Here is a 17,982-nt window from a genome sequence, read left to right as displayed (position 1 = left end):
GTTTCAGGAGCCGCAGGGAGAAACATTTCTGAAGGATCTCAATGTTCTGAATGCAGACATTGTCACGATTGGGGCCAAACTGGGAAGGCCTCAATGTGGACTGTAGTCCATTGTGGATGACCCGGTTCCATAGGCATGTATTACGAAAGGTAATGTGGCTGTAGTACCTGGTTTGCCTCAGGACGTGGTTGAGCAGTTTCAGGGCTAAAGAGATTACAAGAGAGTTGCAGTGGGACAGAGATCCACTGAGGTTTTTCCAGAGGGAGAAGGGTAACTTCTTCAAGGTAGGCATCCTTAGAAGACTCATTGCAGTGGGGTTAAAATTGTTTCAGAGATAGGAGGAGCTGCAGATGCTGGAAAATCTGAGACAAGGTGTAGAGCTGGATGAACATAGTAGGCCAAGCAGCATCAGAGGAGCAGGAAAGGTGATGTTTCCGGCCTAGACGCTTCTTCAGAAGCACGGTTTCTGAAGAAGGGTCGAGGTTCAAAACGTCAACTTTCGATCTCCTCTGCTGCTGCTTGGCCTGCTGTGTTCATCAAGCTGTACACCTTGTTATCTCAGATTCTCCAGCATCTGATTTCAATAACATTTTCAGCTCAGCCTCTTTGTACATGAGTGTCATGAATACCGCCACCCTCTGAACTACTCCTTATCCTCCATGTGTTTTATTGCAGGGTATATATAGCTGCATCCATGGAGTTGCTATTGAGGATAACAAGTCTTGCATGGAGTCCCCCACTGCCACGGTGAACGACACCCATTCCAACATTATGCGGCTACTGCGGACGGCCAAGAGCATGGCCAACCTGACTGGGGTCAACGGCACGCACTTTGGCTCTCCCCAGAGCGCTCTCGACTTCATCGGCAGGGACCCCTCGGTCTTTGATGTCTCTGAGCACCGGCGGAGCTTCACCCACTCGGACTGCAAATCCTACCAGCCTGACGACAACCTCTTCAGCGATTACATCAGCGAGGTGGAGAGGACGTTTGGCAACCTCCACGCCAAGGACACCAACAGCATCTACCAGGACCACTACCACCATCACCGGCCGCACAGCATTGCCAGCACCAGCTCGCTGGATATCCCGTACGAGTGTGACAATGCCATGTTTGGCACCCAGAGCCGAGCCCTGGCGAGGAAGCCCTTTGAGATCGGCCTACCCCTGAAGCATGCCCAGGGGCAGCTCAGTGACAGCTACGAGAGCCACAAGTATTTGTTCAAGAATGACCGCTACGCCCATGATGACCTGATCCGATCGGACGTCTCAGACATCTCCACGCACACGGTGACCTACGGCAACATCGGCAACACCAAGCGGCGAAAGCAGTACAAGGACAGCCTGAAGAAGAGGCCGGCGTCGGCCAAGTCGCGGAAGGAGTTCGATGAGATCGAGCTGGCGTACCGCCGCAAAGCGCACACCTCGGACCGGAAGGCGCGCTTCTTCAACAAGGACAAGCTCCGCGACTTCTACCGCGACCAGTTCCGGTGCAAGGAGAACGCCAGCTCGCGCTGGGAGCACGTGGACCTCAGCGACCTCTACCAGGGCCACGACGATGACTTCGGCAAGCTCGAGGCGCCAGGCTCGCGCCTGAGCAGGCCCCGCACCGTGCACGTTGGCGAGTTCGCGCCGCCGGCCAAGGCCAGCCTGCACGCCTCGACGGTCGGCCTGTGGGACAAGAACGCCAGCGTGCCGGACTGGGACGAGCGCCAGGCGGACAGCTACTGCCACAACTGCCCCACCAAGCTGCACAACTACGGCGGCCAGAACGCAAACCGGGGCCCGTGCCTGTGGTGCGAGGCGTGCAAGAAGACCGCCACCCTGTACGACATCAGCGAGGACAACTCGCTGCAGGATGTGGACCAGGCCCTGGCCCCGGGAGCCGGCCTCGCCAAGTACCACCAGAGCCCCACCGACTCCACCAAGCTGCAGAGGCGCAACCGCAACAAGCTGCGGCGCCAACACTCCTACGACACCTTTGTGGAGCTGCAGAAGGAGGACAGTGTGGCGATCACCCCGAGGAGCGTCAGCCTGAAGGAGAAGGACCGCTTCCTGGAGGGTAGCCCCTATGCCCACATGTTCGAAACGACCCCGGAGCCGGCCTTCGTCGGCAAGCCCACCGCCCCGGAACGCCACAACCTCGGCCGCTACACCTTGAGCAAATCCCTCTATCCCGACCGGGTCACCCAGAACCCCTTCATCCCCACCTTCGGCGACGACCAGTGCCTGCTCCACGGCAGCAAATCGCACTTCTTCAAACACCCGGCCAGTTCCAAAGCCCGCCTCGACTTCCACCCATCGGCTAAGGCGGCATCGTCCATGCTCAACGCCATCCCGGCCAGGTTTCAGAAGGAAATGTGCACAGGAAGCCAGCCGACGGTGTGCATAGCAAATAACAAGACTCCCAGGGCTTTCAACGGGTCCAGCAACGGACACGTATACGAGAAACTCTCCAGCATTGAGTCTGATGTCTGAACTCGCAGTCGCTCCTGCTTTTGAGGTGGGAGGTGGGGGAGCTGTCATTTAGAAGTTTCCCGTTTGGGCGACACACTGGAGTTCCGGATGGACCTGCTGTTTTTTCCCTATGTTTTAAGTTTTTGATCTTCATACAAAACATCACAGAACATCGCTTTCTTTTCCCATTGCATTATTATGGGAGTGAATCGGATTCCATGATTTACATTATGTCTGGTCCAGTACAAGATGACAAAATTCTAAATGCATGTCATTTGTATCAAGTTACATCGGGTGATGCATCTTTGTGTAGGGGGTGATGATTAATATAGTAAATATTAATATCAGTGCCAATACTGTACAGTTAAAACCTGGATTAACCCGTTTGCCACTGAAGACTCAATATGGCTTCATTCTGAATGCCTCCATGGTTCTGGGAAAGTTGCACGATGTGGACATGGCTTCTAGTAAAAGCAATGTCAGATCGGTGGCGTGTATGTGTGCGTGTGTTAGGGTGCATGTGTAAGTGCGTCTCCAGTCATGGACGTGTGTGTGTGAATACATGTATGTGCTCTCCAGGGACAGCCTGTGCTAACAATGTCAGGTCTTCATATTGGTGATATAGAGTGACATCGCAGACCCAGCCATGTTACTGAGTTAGTGATGTCACCGTGTGGATGACATCACAACGAATGTGATGTTGCTGAACCTGTGATGTCACACTGACTGTTGGCAAGCTGACTGATGTCACCATGTAAGTGACATCACGATGGCAGCAATATCACAATTATTATGATGTCAGTGTGCCAATTATGTCAATCTCAGTGACATCACAATGATGGTGATGTCAGTGTGTCAATGATGTCGCAGTTTTAGCAACATAGTGTGTTTCAAGAAGTCAATGATTTTAAAGTCTTTGAAATTGTGTTGAGGCCAGTTTTTTAAGGCCTGTGGCTATTGAATGCATATTGTAATTATAACCACCGCGATAATCACGCCTACAAATAAGGGTGAATCTTCAATCCAGGTGCAGCCTCTATTTAGTAACACAGGGAAAACAATTTTATTCCATCATGGTGAGTGATAATGTTAATGTCCAACAAAGTTATTGTCAGACTGGAAGGGACTCTAATGACTCATAATTAAATGATCACTTACTGTGTCCTCGCAGGTCTTTCTATGACGGAACGCTGCTATCTGTCAGTTAGCATAATGATGGTCTCTTCTCATTCCATGGGTCTAGATGATAATTTCACTGCACCAGTGCCTCGTGATGTGAAGTTTCATTGCAAAAAGAATGAAACATGATATTGCACTACAATCTAGTAGTATTTGATATTTCTGATCAGGAATTAGCAGACTATTGCTGTGCGGATGATGTTTCAGTGATGCTTATCACTAGTGGGAAAGACTAACTATCTTTTGTATCCGCAAATGAGCATTCAGCAGCATACCATCATGAGTGTGGTGGTCTGCATTTAATCGATGCATGTTTCTTTCCTTAGTTAAAAGGCGCTCCCTCACTCCCAACTATAGCATATAATCTGAGTGCAATGTATGATTTTTAAACATTGAATAAACTATGCTAATAGAGACAAATCTCGATCTGACTATTCAGTAGCTCCCATTCTACCCAAGCTTACTGCAGGGCCTCAAGGATCAGTGGTAGCTGGTTAGATCTGTCCTGCTGGTAAAAGCTAAGTGGAGGTTAGTGAAGTCTGCTAATATCGTCTAGGAAGGGGAGTCTTTGGCTACACTGTGTTAGTTCTGTCCTAGCTGAGACACCATTTAAAACCTGTCATCTTTTGTTTTTTGACATGGATGGTGTTGAGAACACAGTGTTAAATTGAAAAGAATACCAGAATACCATCACAGTGTTGACAGACAAGAAGTCACAAGTGGTGCTGGGTTAAATATTCTCGGAGGTTTTAACTCTAAAAGTGATAACTCAGTGTTATTCATTATTGTTATGGAGATGTGAGCAGTCTTTTCAATTTACAATTTATAAAGTACCCTTTTTCTCCTCTCCCATTGACTGATGGACAGCAGAAGTACCTGGAATACAAACAACTTGCATTAGCCATAGAGTTCCCTTAGATTCACAAATAATCACTCAGTTTTATATTGAGATGTGCCCATTCTTGGATTTGTCACCAACTAGTGTGCAGTAGACTGTGGAAGCACAGTGTTAACCTTGGCTCAGTGGATAATGCTCTCACTTTGGCAGAGAGGGGCTAGCTGTGTTGTTGTTGCAGAGGACCAGCATTGAAATGACAGCCCAGTTGACCTTCAGCTTGAATGTATGAAATATAGCCATCTGTTAGTCAATTCCCAGACTGAGAAGACCACAGATTTCATCTTCAGTCTGCGGGGACCATGTTGATCTTAGTTAGAGCTACCCTGTGAGGCTGGAAATATGGGATGCAGAGGCCAATGAACTTTCCGGGCATGGACATGACAGATCCCGTGGTGTATCACTTTCTGCTTCTGGATGAACAGCTAGAACTGAAATGCTCTGAAGTGATTGTAATGGAGAACAGGCAACTTGGTTCTGTTCTGTTAAATCTGCTGTTTTCAAACATAAATTTCAGGGAGATGCAGCTGGGAGGGGGTTATGATTGTAAATTCAATGTGAATTTATGGAAGAATTTTTAAATCCAATCCCTGCTAGGCTGGATTCCAACCCAAAAGGACTGGGGCATGATCCAACAGGACTGACCTCCACGACCGCCAACTGGGTCATGCACCCCCTTCCCCACTGACAGGACCAAGAAGACTGGTTGCCCAGTTTACCTTTCCTTTAAGATAGAATTGCCTGATAATTTAATTTGGTTGATGAATTCGGTTGATTAGTATAGCCATAACCTGGCAGTGGGTACAACCCATCATGAAGCATGTTGTCAAAGGACCCTGGCGATGCTTAGCGCCATCTTGTGTCAAATGGAGTGTGATGCCACTACAGGCTACAATGGGCTCCATTTTGTTGTGTCTGAACTGCTGTATATTACTAATATGGCTACTGATGCCTGTTAAGGAATAAATGGTGTGAAATGGTTTCAGGGACTGTGTAATTGTGAGGAGGGGTTTCAGCAATGATGTGATAAATATGGCTGTCTCAGTGTGTGGGAGTGTCTGTCACCATTGTTACAGGTGGAACACAAGCCTCCTCTTGAATACAGTGTCTCATCACCATAATGTAAAAGGTTGGATCCCATTGCAACGTATGGTCTAGAGGCTGGTGGAGTTAAGGGGGTATTGGAAATTCTTAACAGCTTGGAGATTTTGGATGGTGGTGATGGGTGTGGTGCTGCAATATATCCATATGGGTCCAAAGCGCAATAGGTACTTTGCCTCCCCCCCTCCCTCCCACAGGCCTGTGTTTGGTGGTCATTGAAACTTGATGAGGATGGGAAACGGTTGAGCTATGATGCTTCCTGCGATCTCTGTCAATGTCTGTGCTCCCCTATCAAGACACCAGCCTATCAAATGAAGTTGTTTCTGGGCAAATTCACTGGCAGTAAGTCATGAAACAGAAAGTACCTAATCGACATCTGGAACATTGGCAAGACCAGGTGCTGAACAGAGGGGAGAAACTACAAGTTGAGATGATTTGGAGCTAACGAGAGACGAGGCCAGAGGGTTGGAGGACAGGTGTGGAAGTAGTGAATGGGAGCCAGCAACAACCTATGAGCTTAATGTGGATTAGAGAGATCTATAAGCCAGGAAGCTCTGTGTGAATGGATTCCAAAGACCTAGTCTGTGGGCCCTGAACTGCTGTATATTGCTAACTTGTCACTGGTGCCTCTAATGGAAGAAGTACTATGAAATGTTTTTTAGGCCCGTACGGGAGGAAACACCTATAAAACTGTACACGTGGTGAATTCTTTCAAGAGAGAGGAGAGATGAGTGATTGATATAATAGGGGACTATTTTATGACACTGAGCCTCGACAAGGAGCTCTCAAAAGCTTAGTTTTGCTAGAGAAAGAAGGAACGAAAGATGCTGTGCCATAGATGTGTTCTTAACAGAATAACCCATGGGGTATTTTGATTGACGAAACAACGTCGGGTAGATTAAGTATTTCCATGTTTGGAGTCCTATTACAGTTTGTGTAGCAAGTGTTCACATAAGTTGTGATCTCAAACCCTGAAATGATTTCCTTTCAGCTCTTGAGGTACCAGTAGCAACTTTCCCAGACTCCTTCGCTCCAAAGAGTCCAATGATGACCATCCCCATCATCATCCATGGGCTCAAGCACATCACCCATTGCTAAACCTTAAGTAGGAATTATTTTTATGGATAATTCAATTTGCATGTAATGTGACTGCAGATCTGTACAGTATTTGAGGAAGAGTGTGGTTGACTGTTTTATGCAATTTTAATAGAATGTCATTTGTGTGATTTTTGAAGTACCTTGGAATGAAGTAGATTTCAGAAAGCCAAGATTAATTAGTGGTGATAGTTTTATTTTATTGTAAGTGCACTTTCACATTGAAGAGTTAGGTGGTGGATCGCAGAAACCTAAGCTTGCATTGTTTGCAAATCTCAATAAGGTTTATTGGCATATTTTACAATTTTGACCTTTACAGCTTTTGGAAAGTGTTTTTCAGTAGGAGGAACACAATGACGTTCCTTCTGGTTGACTGAAATAGTTAGATTAACTCTTTATCCCTTGGATGCTCATCTCTTTCGAAGAGATGGAACATTGAAATGCTGGAAAACCCAATTGGAAGGAAATTACTCCCTTAATGTTTACATTAAAACAAATATTTGGTGTGAAATTATGCTCGTTGATATCAGGAACTTTCTTATTAACATACTCACATGATATTCCTATTGAATAAGGTGCAATTATTAAAGAAAAAGACACTTTAACACTTCCATTAGAATAATAGGCAAAAGATTTTCAGTTGTACGCCCAGTGAATAGCAGAGAGTTGGCTTGTGCATTAATATCCATTTTATTATAAAGCCTTTTGCCTCAAAAAGTGTCTGCAATTTGGGCCATCTTCGCTGCATAGACTGACCAGCGATGCTTGTGATAAGGGGGAGCTACCTCTACCAAGGAGGATACCATTCATTTCAGTGAGGAATGAAGCTTCAAAGCCAAAACCCAACAGCTGGATTAATTCAATTGGGAGAGCTGATGGATTTTTGTAGCATAGGGCAATAAGGAGAGGCAACCTTGTGACAGAATGGGTGAAATTGCACCCTCTGGTCTTGAAGCTAAAGGTTTGAATCCCATGTCAGGACTCATTGGAAGATGTGTTCATAAAATGGCTAATGGTTGACTGCCATTCTGTAAATCTTTCCAAACTGGGAAGGACTTCATGTCAGTCAGTCAACCTACAGAAGCTTTGCCTAGCGGACCAATCCAAAGAAATGCATGGTCACCAGTGCCCTATTAGGGCTTGGTACTTGAAGGGATAAGAGAGTATTAAGGGCTGCTCAACCAAGACAGGTGAATTGAAGACAAGTGAATTGAGGTAAAGATCGTTCATGATCTAACTGAGTAAAGAAAAAGGATACCGTTCCTTTCTTCCTTAAGAAGTTCAACAGATTAATGAAGCAGAGCTTCATTCCACGTAATCAAACAACTGAGCATACATGCAAACAGGGAGCAAGGTTAGGCCATTCAGCTCTTTGAGTCTGCTCCACCATTCAAAATGATCATGGCTGCTCTAATTTAACATCAGCTGTGCTTTCCTGCATTTCCTGTGACAGAAGAAGCTGGGAGTCAGAAACAGGAAATGCTGGCATTCTCTGGAGGACAGAAGGAAGTATTACCTTTTCGTAGTGAACTCTGCCTTCCCCTCTCAACTACCCAGGCTACTCAATGATTTCAAGAATTTTTAGCAGTGATGTGGTTTCCAAGATCTGTTGGTGACTAATGAGCAGATCATGGAAGGAGTGGGCAGTGCCAGTTCATTGTGAGTTGCAGTTTAGAAACTCCCACTGGAAAAGGATTCTCCCATCCATCAAACAAAGCAATGTGTATGTGTGCCCACTAACAGAAAAGTTGACTGAGAGTGGATGCTCATCAGTTGAAGTCAAGGGGTAATTTATTGGTTAATGGACCTGGTCTAGCAGCATGGAGCTTGTGAATTAAAATCCTACTGTAGTAGATGCAGGATCATCTGAAAAATCCCTTGTGACCTGCAGGGAATTGAGCCTAGTGACCTGAATCAATTCTAGACCTACCTGTGACTCCCCTCCCAGATTATATCATTGTCTCCTGTCTACTTTCCTCAGAAGAGACTCAACAAATTATGTTTTGGGATGATTGTTGGAGATCGGACAATAAAAGTGGAGGCACTGGGTGGGGTTTGTCCTGAGAATGATCAGCACAGAAAATATCTTGTGGGGTTTGAGATGAAACCAGTGGATGGATATTTGTTGATTTCAAGAGCTTCTGTTTTCTGATTGGCTGCACCCTCTTATTACCCTGTATGAAAGCTTCTCCTAAAATGGGTCCAGAGGAGAGACCTACAGTCACATTCCCGAAATGTCAGCTTTTGTGCTCCTGAGATGCTGCTTGGCATGCTGTGTTCATCCAGCTCCACACTTTGTTATCTTAAAATCATATTCAGTCTGATTCAGTCAGTATCAGTCTCCCTCAGATGTTTCCTGGAAGGTGCAGCTGATGTTTGGATTCAGATTTGCTGCCAACTGTACAAAATCTTTCCAACATTAAGAATGTAACCCCAGCCTTACGTGCATCTTTGATTGAGGAACTGAGGAGGTGACTGATGATACCCTCCTTTAAAATCTGTGCTATGCTGTTATGAACAGTTAACCTTTCTATCCCTTGGGAGAACCCAGATCATCCGGTGGGCAAAGGTTAAGCACTTAAAATCTGTTTGCCTTCAAATTATTTATGCTATTTATTTGGGTGTGAGTAAGGCAAGTGGGATATCTTACTGAACCCAGAAATTAACATAATGTTGAATAAATGTTTGGCTTTGCATTATTCCAAGTCCAGAAATTAAAGCAATTTAGCAGTTTTCTTGTAGCTTATGGCCTGAAAAAGGATTTGCTGTCTTGTAAGGATACCAATACCAATGAGAAGCACAGTGCATTATCCTGTTGCTTAGGTTGGCACTGTGCATCCTTTTAAGATCACAAGGTCTAATTCCTGCAAATAAGCAAAGGTTAACAGCGGGTACAAATCCATTGCTGTGAGGCATTTCTCTGTAGACTGGCAGCTCTTTGCAAAGCTAGTTTGGGCCCAACGTCAGACAGCATTTAACTCTTCCTCATTTTCTTTTTGTAATGCTCTTAAACTTGAAAACTGAATTGTGACTGACACGTCTCAAAGCCTATATGCTAAATTGTGTTGGGACATTGTTTCTGAAGTGTAAGTGGCATCAGGAGTTCAGAATGAAGAGTACTTAATAATTGTACCTCTGTAGAAAAGCATCAAGTTTGTAACCTCTGCAAAGTCAGCAAGCACCGTAGCTTGTTTGTGACCACCTTTTGTAGAATTACAACTTGGGTAGAATTTGAACCCATTTTATAGGAGTGACAGGGTTCAGTTTTGGGGAGCACAGTCCAGTGCCCCAAATTGGCAGTCATACAAGAATTGGGCGCCTTATATTTGGATAAAGCAGCAACTGGGACAAGTACTTTAACACTTGTAATTGACCCTTTCAACAGCAGGGGCTGCGGTGAGTGTCAGGTCTGAGATTCCAACTGCAGTTGCCCTCTATAAGTCTGGTTGTATATTGCAAATAATTTTGAAGTAAACCTTGCTGCTGAACCAGAAGGGGCAGAGGTCTGCCCACTCCCCAGCTCCATGTTACTACTCCTGTTGCCCATTGAACTGTCCCCTTAATTTGTTTCTTTGCAAGGTAAGAGAGCCAGGCATTTATGCTGTTCAGAAGTATGGTGGGACAGCACTTTGGACATAAAGCATAAATCAGGCCAAAAACTCAATATTGCACCAGCTATAGTCCTCTCAATGGGAAGAAGGGTCGGCAGTGGGGGAAGACAAGGCTAGCTAAGTCTGCACCCAAGAAGAAACTCTGACAGCTCTTATTATCAATTAGGATGCTGGCATCCACGATGATGAGGCCCATGGAATTTAGCAGTTTCTGGAAACAATCATCCCACCTGGCCTTTGTATTTAAAAGGCAACACCACTGAACCTATAGAGTAACCCCATCCATGCTGTTCTTTTTATGGACAAGTTGTGAATAAGCCCAATTCAGACATTTACCCAATCCTCCCCCACACCCCCATCACCCTTTTGTCTGCGTCTCTTTAATCTCAGTAGCTGCTCTTTAACCTTGCAAATAGTGATGCCCGTCCAACACAGGTAGCAAAGTCAGATGCACTTGGCCCACTGTACCTCGACGTCTGAATATATGTTCTGTGCCGACTGATGTTGCTCATGGTATTGGCCCTACAAATGGATAGCAAACTGTTGAATAACTCTGACAGTATTACAGCACATTTTGCTGAATAACTTCTCATAGCAGGCCAACTTATGGCATCTGCAAACCTCCTCTTCATTGTTTTAAACCAGAGCTGTTAAAAAAATGTACATGGAACAGTTTATGGGAATAGCTGGATTGGAGATGCAAATTTGTCATATTATTGTGTGAAACAATTCAGATAGGTCATCAATATTAGAGTAGAAATTGGACCAAAGATTTGGGATATTATTAAGAATGTTGGACTAGGCATATTTGGTCATTGGAATATACGTGTGGCATTTGGAAGATTTTTGAGTGGGTAGTGATACCAGAATATTTATTTATTGAGGAATGATAAATGGCAACCTATACAGGAGGTTGTTAGACTGCAAATGAATGTACACTCCCCATTATATGGAGGATATTAGGTTGGATTCTATATAGATATATGTGTGTAAATACAGTATACGAAGGATTCTGGATTGAGGATTGGTATTTATTATAAAGTATATGAAGAAGATTAGAAAAGGGATTGCTGTATATCCCAACATATATGGAGAACATTTATTTTTACTATTTGTTCAGGGAATGTAGGCAATGTAAGCATGTTTGCATTTACTGCGCATCCCTAGTTACAGTGAGGAACTTGTAATTGTCTTTTCTCTTGAACCATGGCAGTTCTTATGGTGGTGGCACATTGGTTTAGATAGAGTGTTCAGCATTTTGATCAAGAGACATACATAATGTGATTCACAAGGGTGCTTCAAGGTGATGGTGTTCTCATATTATTAATGCTGTTGTCCTTCACAGCAATGTTGACTGGTACTGAAATAACTTCCATTCGTAAACCTAGGTGGACATTGCTGTCAAAAAGAGTGCAAAGAAAAGCATGTTAAAAAAAAAGTTCATATGTAACATATTCACTCTGTTGAATGCTTCATGTCAAACAGGAAACAATCCGAAACCCCCCTTAGATTTCTGCAAGGACATAAACTAGTTTGGTCTGTCAGGCATGCCATACTTCAAAGCCACATTTTTTCAAATGTCAGTTTTTTTTATTTTAAGAAAAATCATTCCCTGGATGTTGGCATCACTGGCAAAGCTGGTATTTACTATCCATCTCTAATTTCCCTTAAGAAGGTGGCAGGGAGTTTTTGCCTTCTTTGACTGCTGCAGTTTGTATGGTAAGGGTGCTTTTAGATGGGGAATTGACAAGTAGCAAGGCTTGACTCTCAGCGAATGAAACTAACTGGTATCTGAAATCAATATGCAAGCAGCGACTTAATGCCAGGAATGATCAAGTAGCTAACACATTGTGTACATAGGACTTGTGATGGGTGCCTGAATGTAACAACAATCTCTTATTCGAGTACTTTATCGCTATACATTTCTTTTTGGATTTTGCTCTTTTTGTAAATGATTAAACTTAGAAATAGATTTCACTTCAGACTTATTGAAACAATACAGGGTGTACTAAAAGAAAATACTCTGACTATTGTGTTATGTTATAATTTGTTTATACTTTTTGAATTATTGATCAAGGGGGTCAATCTTCCTAGTTGTTAACTACAAGTACATCTGAAATTTCTAAACAAATGTACAGAATACAAGCTTTGCTGACTACCTGGGCTGAAATACATTTGTAAGCTTTACTTGAATTGATAATGTATATTGTGTGATGATAAAGTTTGATTAAGGATTGGCTGTAGACCTTACTTACGAATGTCTTGGTGAACTGAAGGACCCTGATGATCTGCCATATTGGACTGTGCAAAGATTGGCTTCCACTGTTGCCTTTGCCAAATAACCTGAGTTTTCATCTTGAAATGCATGGTTCCTTTGAAAAAATCTGTTCTGATATCCATATGAACTCATTCAAAATGTATTTTAATAGCGTTTTATCACCAAATCTTGTAAAATTTCTTGTGTTGTGCAGTGTCCATTGATAACACACAGTGTACACTTCAATATGGCAGCTGAGGTGTCCATATTATTGCCTGAAAATGATTGTCCTTAAAAAAAGGGGTTGAAACTAAACAGAACTCCCATGAACAGTAAAGCCCAGGACTTGAGAGGGACATAAATGGGCTATCTGACTTGAAGTACATATTGTACAAAAAGTGACTGGATGATCTTAAAGAGGAGTGTTGATCCTATGTAAAAAAAACATGAAAGTTTTCAACAGTTAGATCTGCAAACAATGGACTCTGCCCACTAATATTCTGAATGTGTGAAGCTTGTTTTGAAGAACACTTCACGTCAATAATTGAAAGTTCTCTCTCCACAGGTGCCAACATCTCGCCTCCTTCATTCTTGCCTGCTGGCGCCAGTAGTGTTTGTCCCAGAATGTATTCTGTCCAGAAGTTGCAAAAATTCTGATGCTGTCAATATCTCATAAACCGATACCTAACAATCATGCACTTTATATGCTGGGTCTCCCTGGAGTCTTGCGCATGCAGGCAAGAAGGAACAAGACCAATTGGAGTAAAATTGTAGCATATACAAGCCTCTCCAAAGTCCAGTTGCATGGATTGCAGGACGCTGGACAGCTAACCTGAACCTCACCATCTTTTGACTATGGCATAGGTTCCCATCTGCAGTAAGAATCTCTTCAAATTTGGCTGGGCACTTTTACCCACATGCTCGCTCACTGCTACCTGAACCAGGTGACTTGCGGTTCCTACGTTAACTATTGATTCCACACGAGGTCTTGTAGTCCTCTTGCGTTCTGCAAAGTCAGAACCCTCTTGCATAGTTTGAGGCCTCTGTGTCTTAAGGCGCTGATAGGTATGACCAAGAATAATGAGGGGGAGAACCATATGTTCTGATGATGCAAACCATGCACTATGTAAACATTTTCTACAGGATCAACAGGGTGTGCTCTCGCCAGCCATTGAGCAATTTGTGGCAGAGTCATTTCCATTGCAGTGTCCCTCTCTAATTCACATTCGAATGCAGCAAACCATATTGGGCTTTAACAAACCCATATGGGGCATTTTTTTCTCTTTCCTCCTTCACTTCCTATCTCCTGCCTTTGCATGTCCTTATATTCTTTGATCTGTATTCATTTAGCCTTTTCCTGGGAGTTTCACCACAAAGTCGGAATTCTGATTTCAAACCATGTTGCCTAATGAACCAGGTTTCCCCTGGATACAGCAACAGTGGTTCAAAGGGGGATGTGCCTGTCTTTGCTTATTTGCATGCAGTGTGTATGAGTGTGTGTGTTTTGATGTCTCTACACAAGTGTGGGTGTAGATTTGTGATGAGTACATATGCACATGGGTCTTCATGCCAACATGTCTAATTCACTGAGTGCATGTTCTGTGCACTTCAATACCTCTGTCTATATATGCGTGTAGAATGTTTCCCTTCTAAGTAAGTGTGTAAGCCTCCTTTCTCAGGTTTCAGTGCTCGTTTGCAACTATCTGATTCTTTTCATTCTGCTGATTATTTCCCGGAATATGGTTTGCTACAGCCCACACTAAAATTAATAAATTTTAATGAGATTTGAGTAAAGTGCACAGACTCCCATCCAATAACTTTGCCTGTTATTCTCCGTGCTATTATAGAAGTGAGGTACCATGTGCACTGTTCTGTACACCCAGTGCACAATGGGGCCATAACTTCTAAAGTTTGTGCTTTGATTTATACAAGTTGAGATCGAATTGTGCAGATTATAGCTCCAAAACAAATATCGCTCTTGACAGCCTGTTAAAATGTTAGTTATGTTTTCCTCTTCAAATTTGTTTTGTTTGCAACTTACGTGGTTTGACATTGTCAAAGTACACAATTCTGCTCACTCTCACTAATCCCAAACCCCACTCCTACTCAAAAGGAATTATACTAAATTTAAGGCTGATCAAATTACAGGTTTCCTCAGAAAGATTACTACACAAACATGTTGAAATCTTTGCTTTTACTTTGCATTCGTCTCGTCTCTGCATGCAGCTCAGCCAAGACTGTCACGTTGAGAGCTTGCTGCTCAGATTCTGCCAGAACTTTCCAAAGCTGCTAAGTACTTTCTCCCTCCTGCTGATAGCGAGATGGCACTTTCTTCCATCTCTGTTCATGCCCTCACTCCTTCTCCCAACATACAAAACCCCCACCACCACACCATTTCATTGCCACATGACATTGTTCCAAACAAATAGCACAAGGCAGAGAGCTTTTAACAAAAACAAAACCACCAACCAGGCAAACCCGGCAGCATTTTGAAAATGGAGCCCGAAGCCATTTTAGCTCAAGAGAGGAAAGTATTGTTTTGTTTGGTTTTCAAACTTTTTAAACAAGAGAATATGTAGTTCATGGGGAAATTAATATCTGTGTTAGGTAGCTTTGTTAGTACAGTGTTTAATTTGTTGCTTGTACATATATATATCAGGATTTTAGGTAGCTGAGAATGATTTTTTTTAAATTAATGCTCAAATTTGCTAACTAATGTGAGGGGGATGGGTTGACATTAATGAGGGCCTTGCCCTGGTAAAACGGGCCAGTGCCCAAAGAGACACCCTGTTTCTTTTTTGGAATAGTTCGGCCCCCCTCCAGCAGTTAAAGGTTTTAAATTCAGGTACTGAAATGAACTATGCTGTGCGTGTTATGTGAGAATCATTTTAGAAATAACCTTTCCTTCGTTGAGATTGTGATGGCTTTTTTATTTGCATTTCCAGTGATTTCTACATCAAAATGTTTTGGGACTTGAAGTGGAAGCTTTTCTTTGAATCCTTTACTACGTATTGTAACACACGCCCCACCCACCTCACAAAAATGAACTAAGTATCAAAAATTCCAATGAATGACAGTTGCCATCCACCTCTTTTAGCCTGAAGGCCTTTGGCCCATTTCATGACCTCTGCTCTCCTCCCCTCTACCCCTCACATTCATCAAAAATATTTCTTTTTATAGAAGCAACTGAAACTTGGCAATGTTATTTATATAAGCTGGATATCATACAATGTCAAAGTGCTGCACTGTATGCTGTCTAAAGTTTCTCTTTTAGGCTTCAGGCCTAGCTTATCAGGCTGCATAGAGATACAGCCACAATCTCAGAGTAGACATCATAAATTCATTCACAAGAGGAACAGAGCAGAGTCACTAACCAACTGCCAAGGATTATATTATTCAGATGACGGTTAATTGTGACCTCCTTTGGTTCAGAGGGCAGAGGTAGAACTGGGCCCACAGCGCCTCTTGGGCTCAGTCTGTGCAATGCAGTGCAAAAGAGGTGCACTGTGACTGCAGCAAATTGTCGCTTGTTTCCTCCCTCTTTCCCCCCCCCATCCCAGATGGGGACACCCTCACTAACAGTGGCACTGACATAATCTATCAGGCATGAAGTGCGATTCCCACCCAGGAGGGTGGGGCCTTTGAAGTCATGACACACATCTAACGTGGCAGTGATTGAACCCTATTGTTTTAAATAGGCACGTGAAGTGTGGATGTGTTACACAAATACGTAGTAATTTGGTACTTTACTAGCCAACATCGTGTTGGGCACAAGCCAAGCTGATAGGAATTTCAGAAGCCAACCGAGTGTGTGGTAGAATCTACTTTGAAGACCCTCATTAAGAGAGGGGTCTGGAAGGCATGCGACCTGATATTAGCAACTTACTGGCCATCACACGGGAATAAAATTCCCTCACTTATGATTTTAAGAGAAGTTAGTAGCTTTGAATTAGGAGTTTAACAAGGTTATCTTGCTAATCTCCAGTGGCACTCCTTGAAGGAACATCTGGGATGAGGGTCAGAAAGAAGAGCTCTTGTGAAATCATGCTAGTGCAGAGATACCCCTTATGGCTGCACTTACTATGAGAACATCCTTTTTGGTGACAGTTTCAGTCCCTCCCTCATTTACCTTGTGAGGTTGAACCCCCAGTGGGTAAAATGTCTTGGGGTTTGACTATTGATCAAGGGACAGGGGCCTTCTGGCTGACTTTCTTTCCTCTTTATCAGCTTGGCTCTGTTGAAACTCTAATTTCCACTTTTGCCACTTTTATTTGGGAAGAAAATTGGAAAAAAAAATCCTAAAACTGAGAAAAATACATGCCCAAAACTGAAAAGAATGGGAAGTGAGAGACAAACCGTTTTTGCCACAATATTTTCCTCTGTATATAACTATGGTGCGGTTGTTTTAAAAAAATACACAGACGTTGCTATGTAAAAATCTGTACATACAGAAAGATTCTTTTTTCTATTGGAAATCATTTCTTGTCACTTTATATTCAAAAAATAAAGTCTCCAGAACTTGAAATTGCAAGCTAATCTTTCTTGGTTAATACAGAATTAAACGTGGCCATTAAGACCATCTAACTTCAATGTTTTGTCTTCCTTACAGCATGCATCTGTTTCATGGGATCCAGATTTTCTTCCTATTACCTTGCATTGGAATCCATTCAAAGTGTTGATCAGTGTTTAGCACTCTTCTGATAACTCTTCTATATGCTCTTTAGCACTCTCCTGATAACTCTTCTGTATGCCTGTCCAGTGTAATGTATCACATTGGACTTGTAACCAGGTTTTTCTAATTGGATACCAACATGGAGAAACATGGATTTTGATTTTACTAGATGTTGGTTTAATCTTCATGTTAGTTTGCAGCTTCAGAGGCTGCCGTGGTAAGGTATCCACAGAAAACGTTTGCTGTTTTAAATATCGTAGGAACCCAAGAACAGAACGAGACCTGTCAAGCCTGTCCTGCAGTGAGCTCACAACTAATCCATATCCTGAGAGATAATAGGAACTGCAGATGCTGGAGAATCCAAGATAACAAGGTGTACAGCTGGATGAACACAGCAGGCCAAGCGGCATCAGAGGAGCAGGAAAGCTGACGTTTCGGGCCTAGACCTTTCATCAGAAATGGGGGAGGGGAAGGGGGTTCTGAAATAGGGGGGAGGCGGATTGAAGATGGATAGAGAAGATAGGTAGAGAGAAGACAGACAAGTCAAAGAGGTGGGGATGGAGCCAGTAAAGGTGAGTAGGTGAGTGTAGGTGGGGAGGTAGGAAGGAGACGGGTTAGTCCAGGGCGGGCAGACAGGTGAAGGGGGCGGGATGAGATTAGTAGATAGGAAATGGGGGTGTGGCTTGAAGTGGGAGGAGGGGATAGGTGAGAGGAAGAA

The 17,982-nt window shown here is 43.4% G+C and overlaps 1 protein-coding gene across 1 annotated transcript in view; it reads left to right on the top strand.

Annotated features, from left to right (window-relative positions):
• LOC125447006 (glutamate receptor ionotropic, NMDA 2B-like) overlaps positions 1-5,753 on the top strand; it is a 382,369-nt gene extending 376,616 nt beyond the window's left edge. Inside the window, exon 14 of the mRNA XM_059640487.1 lies at positions 676-5,753. Coding sequence (XP_059496470.1) covers positions 676-2,475 — 1,800 coding nt within the window. The 3' untranslated portion in view covers positions 2,476-5,753. The remainder of the gene's footprint in view (positions 1-675) is intronic.
• The last annotated feature ends 12,229 nt before the right edge of the window (positions 5,754-17,982 follow it).

This window comes from Stegostoma tigrinum, chromosome 38 (assembly GCF_030684315.1).
Source record: "Stegostoma tigrinum isolate sSteTig4 chromosome 38, sSteTig4.hap1, whole genome shotgun sequence".
NCBI lineage: Eukaryota > Metazoa > Chordata > Chondrichthyes > Orectolobiformes > Stegostomatidae > Stegostoma > Stegostoma tigrinum.
This window is presented reverse-complemented; position numbering and strand designations above follow the sequence as displayed.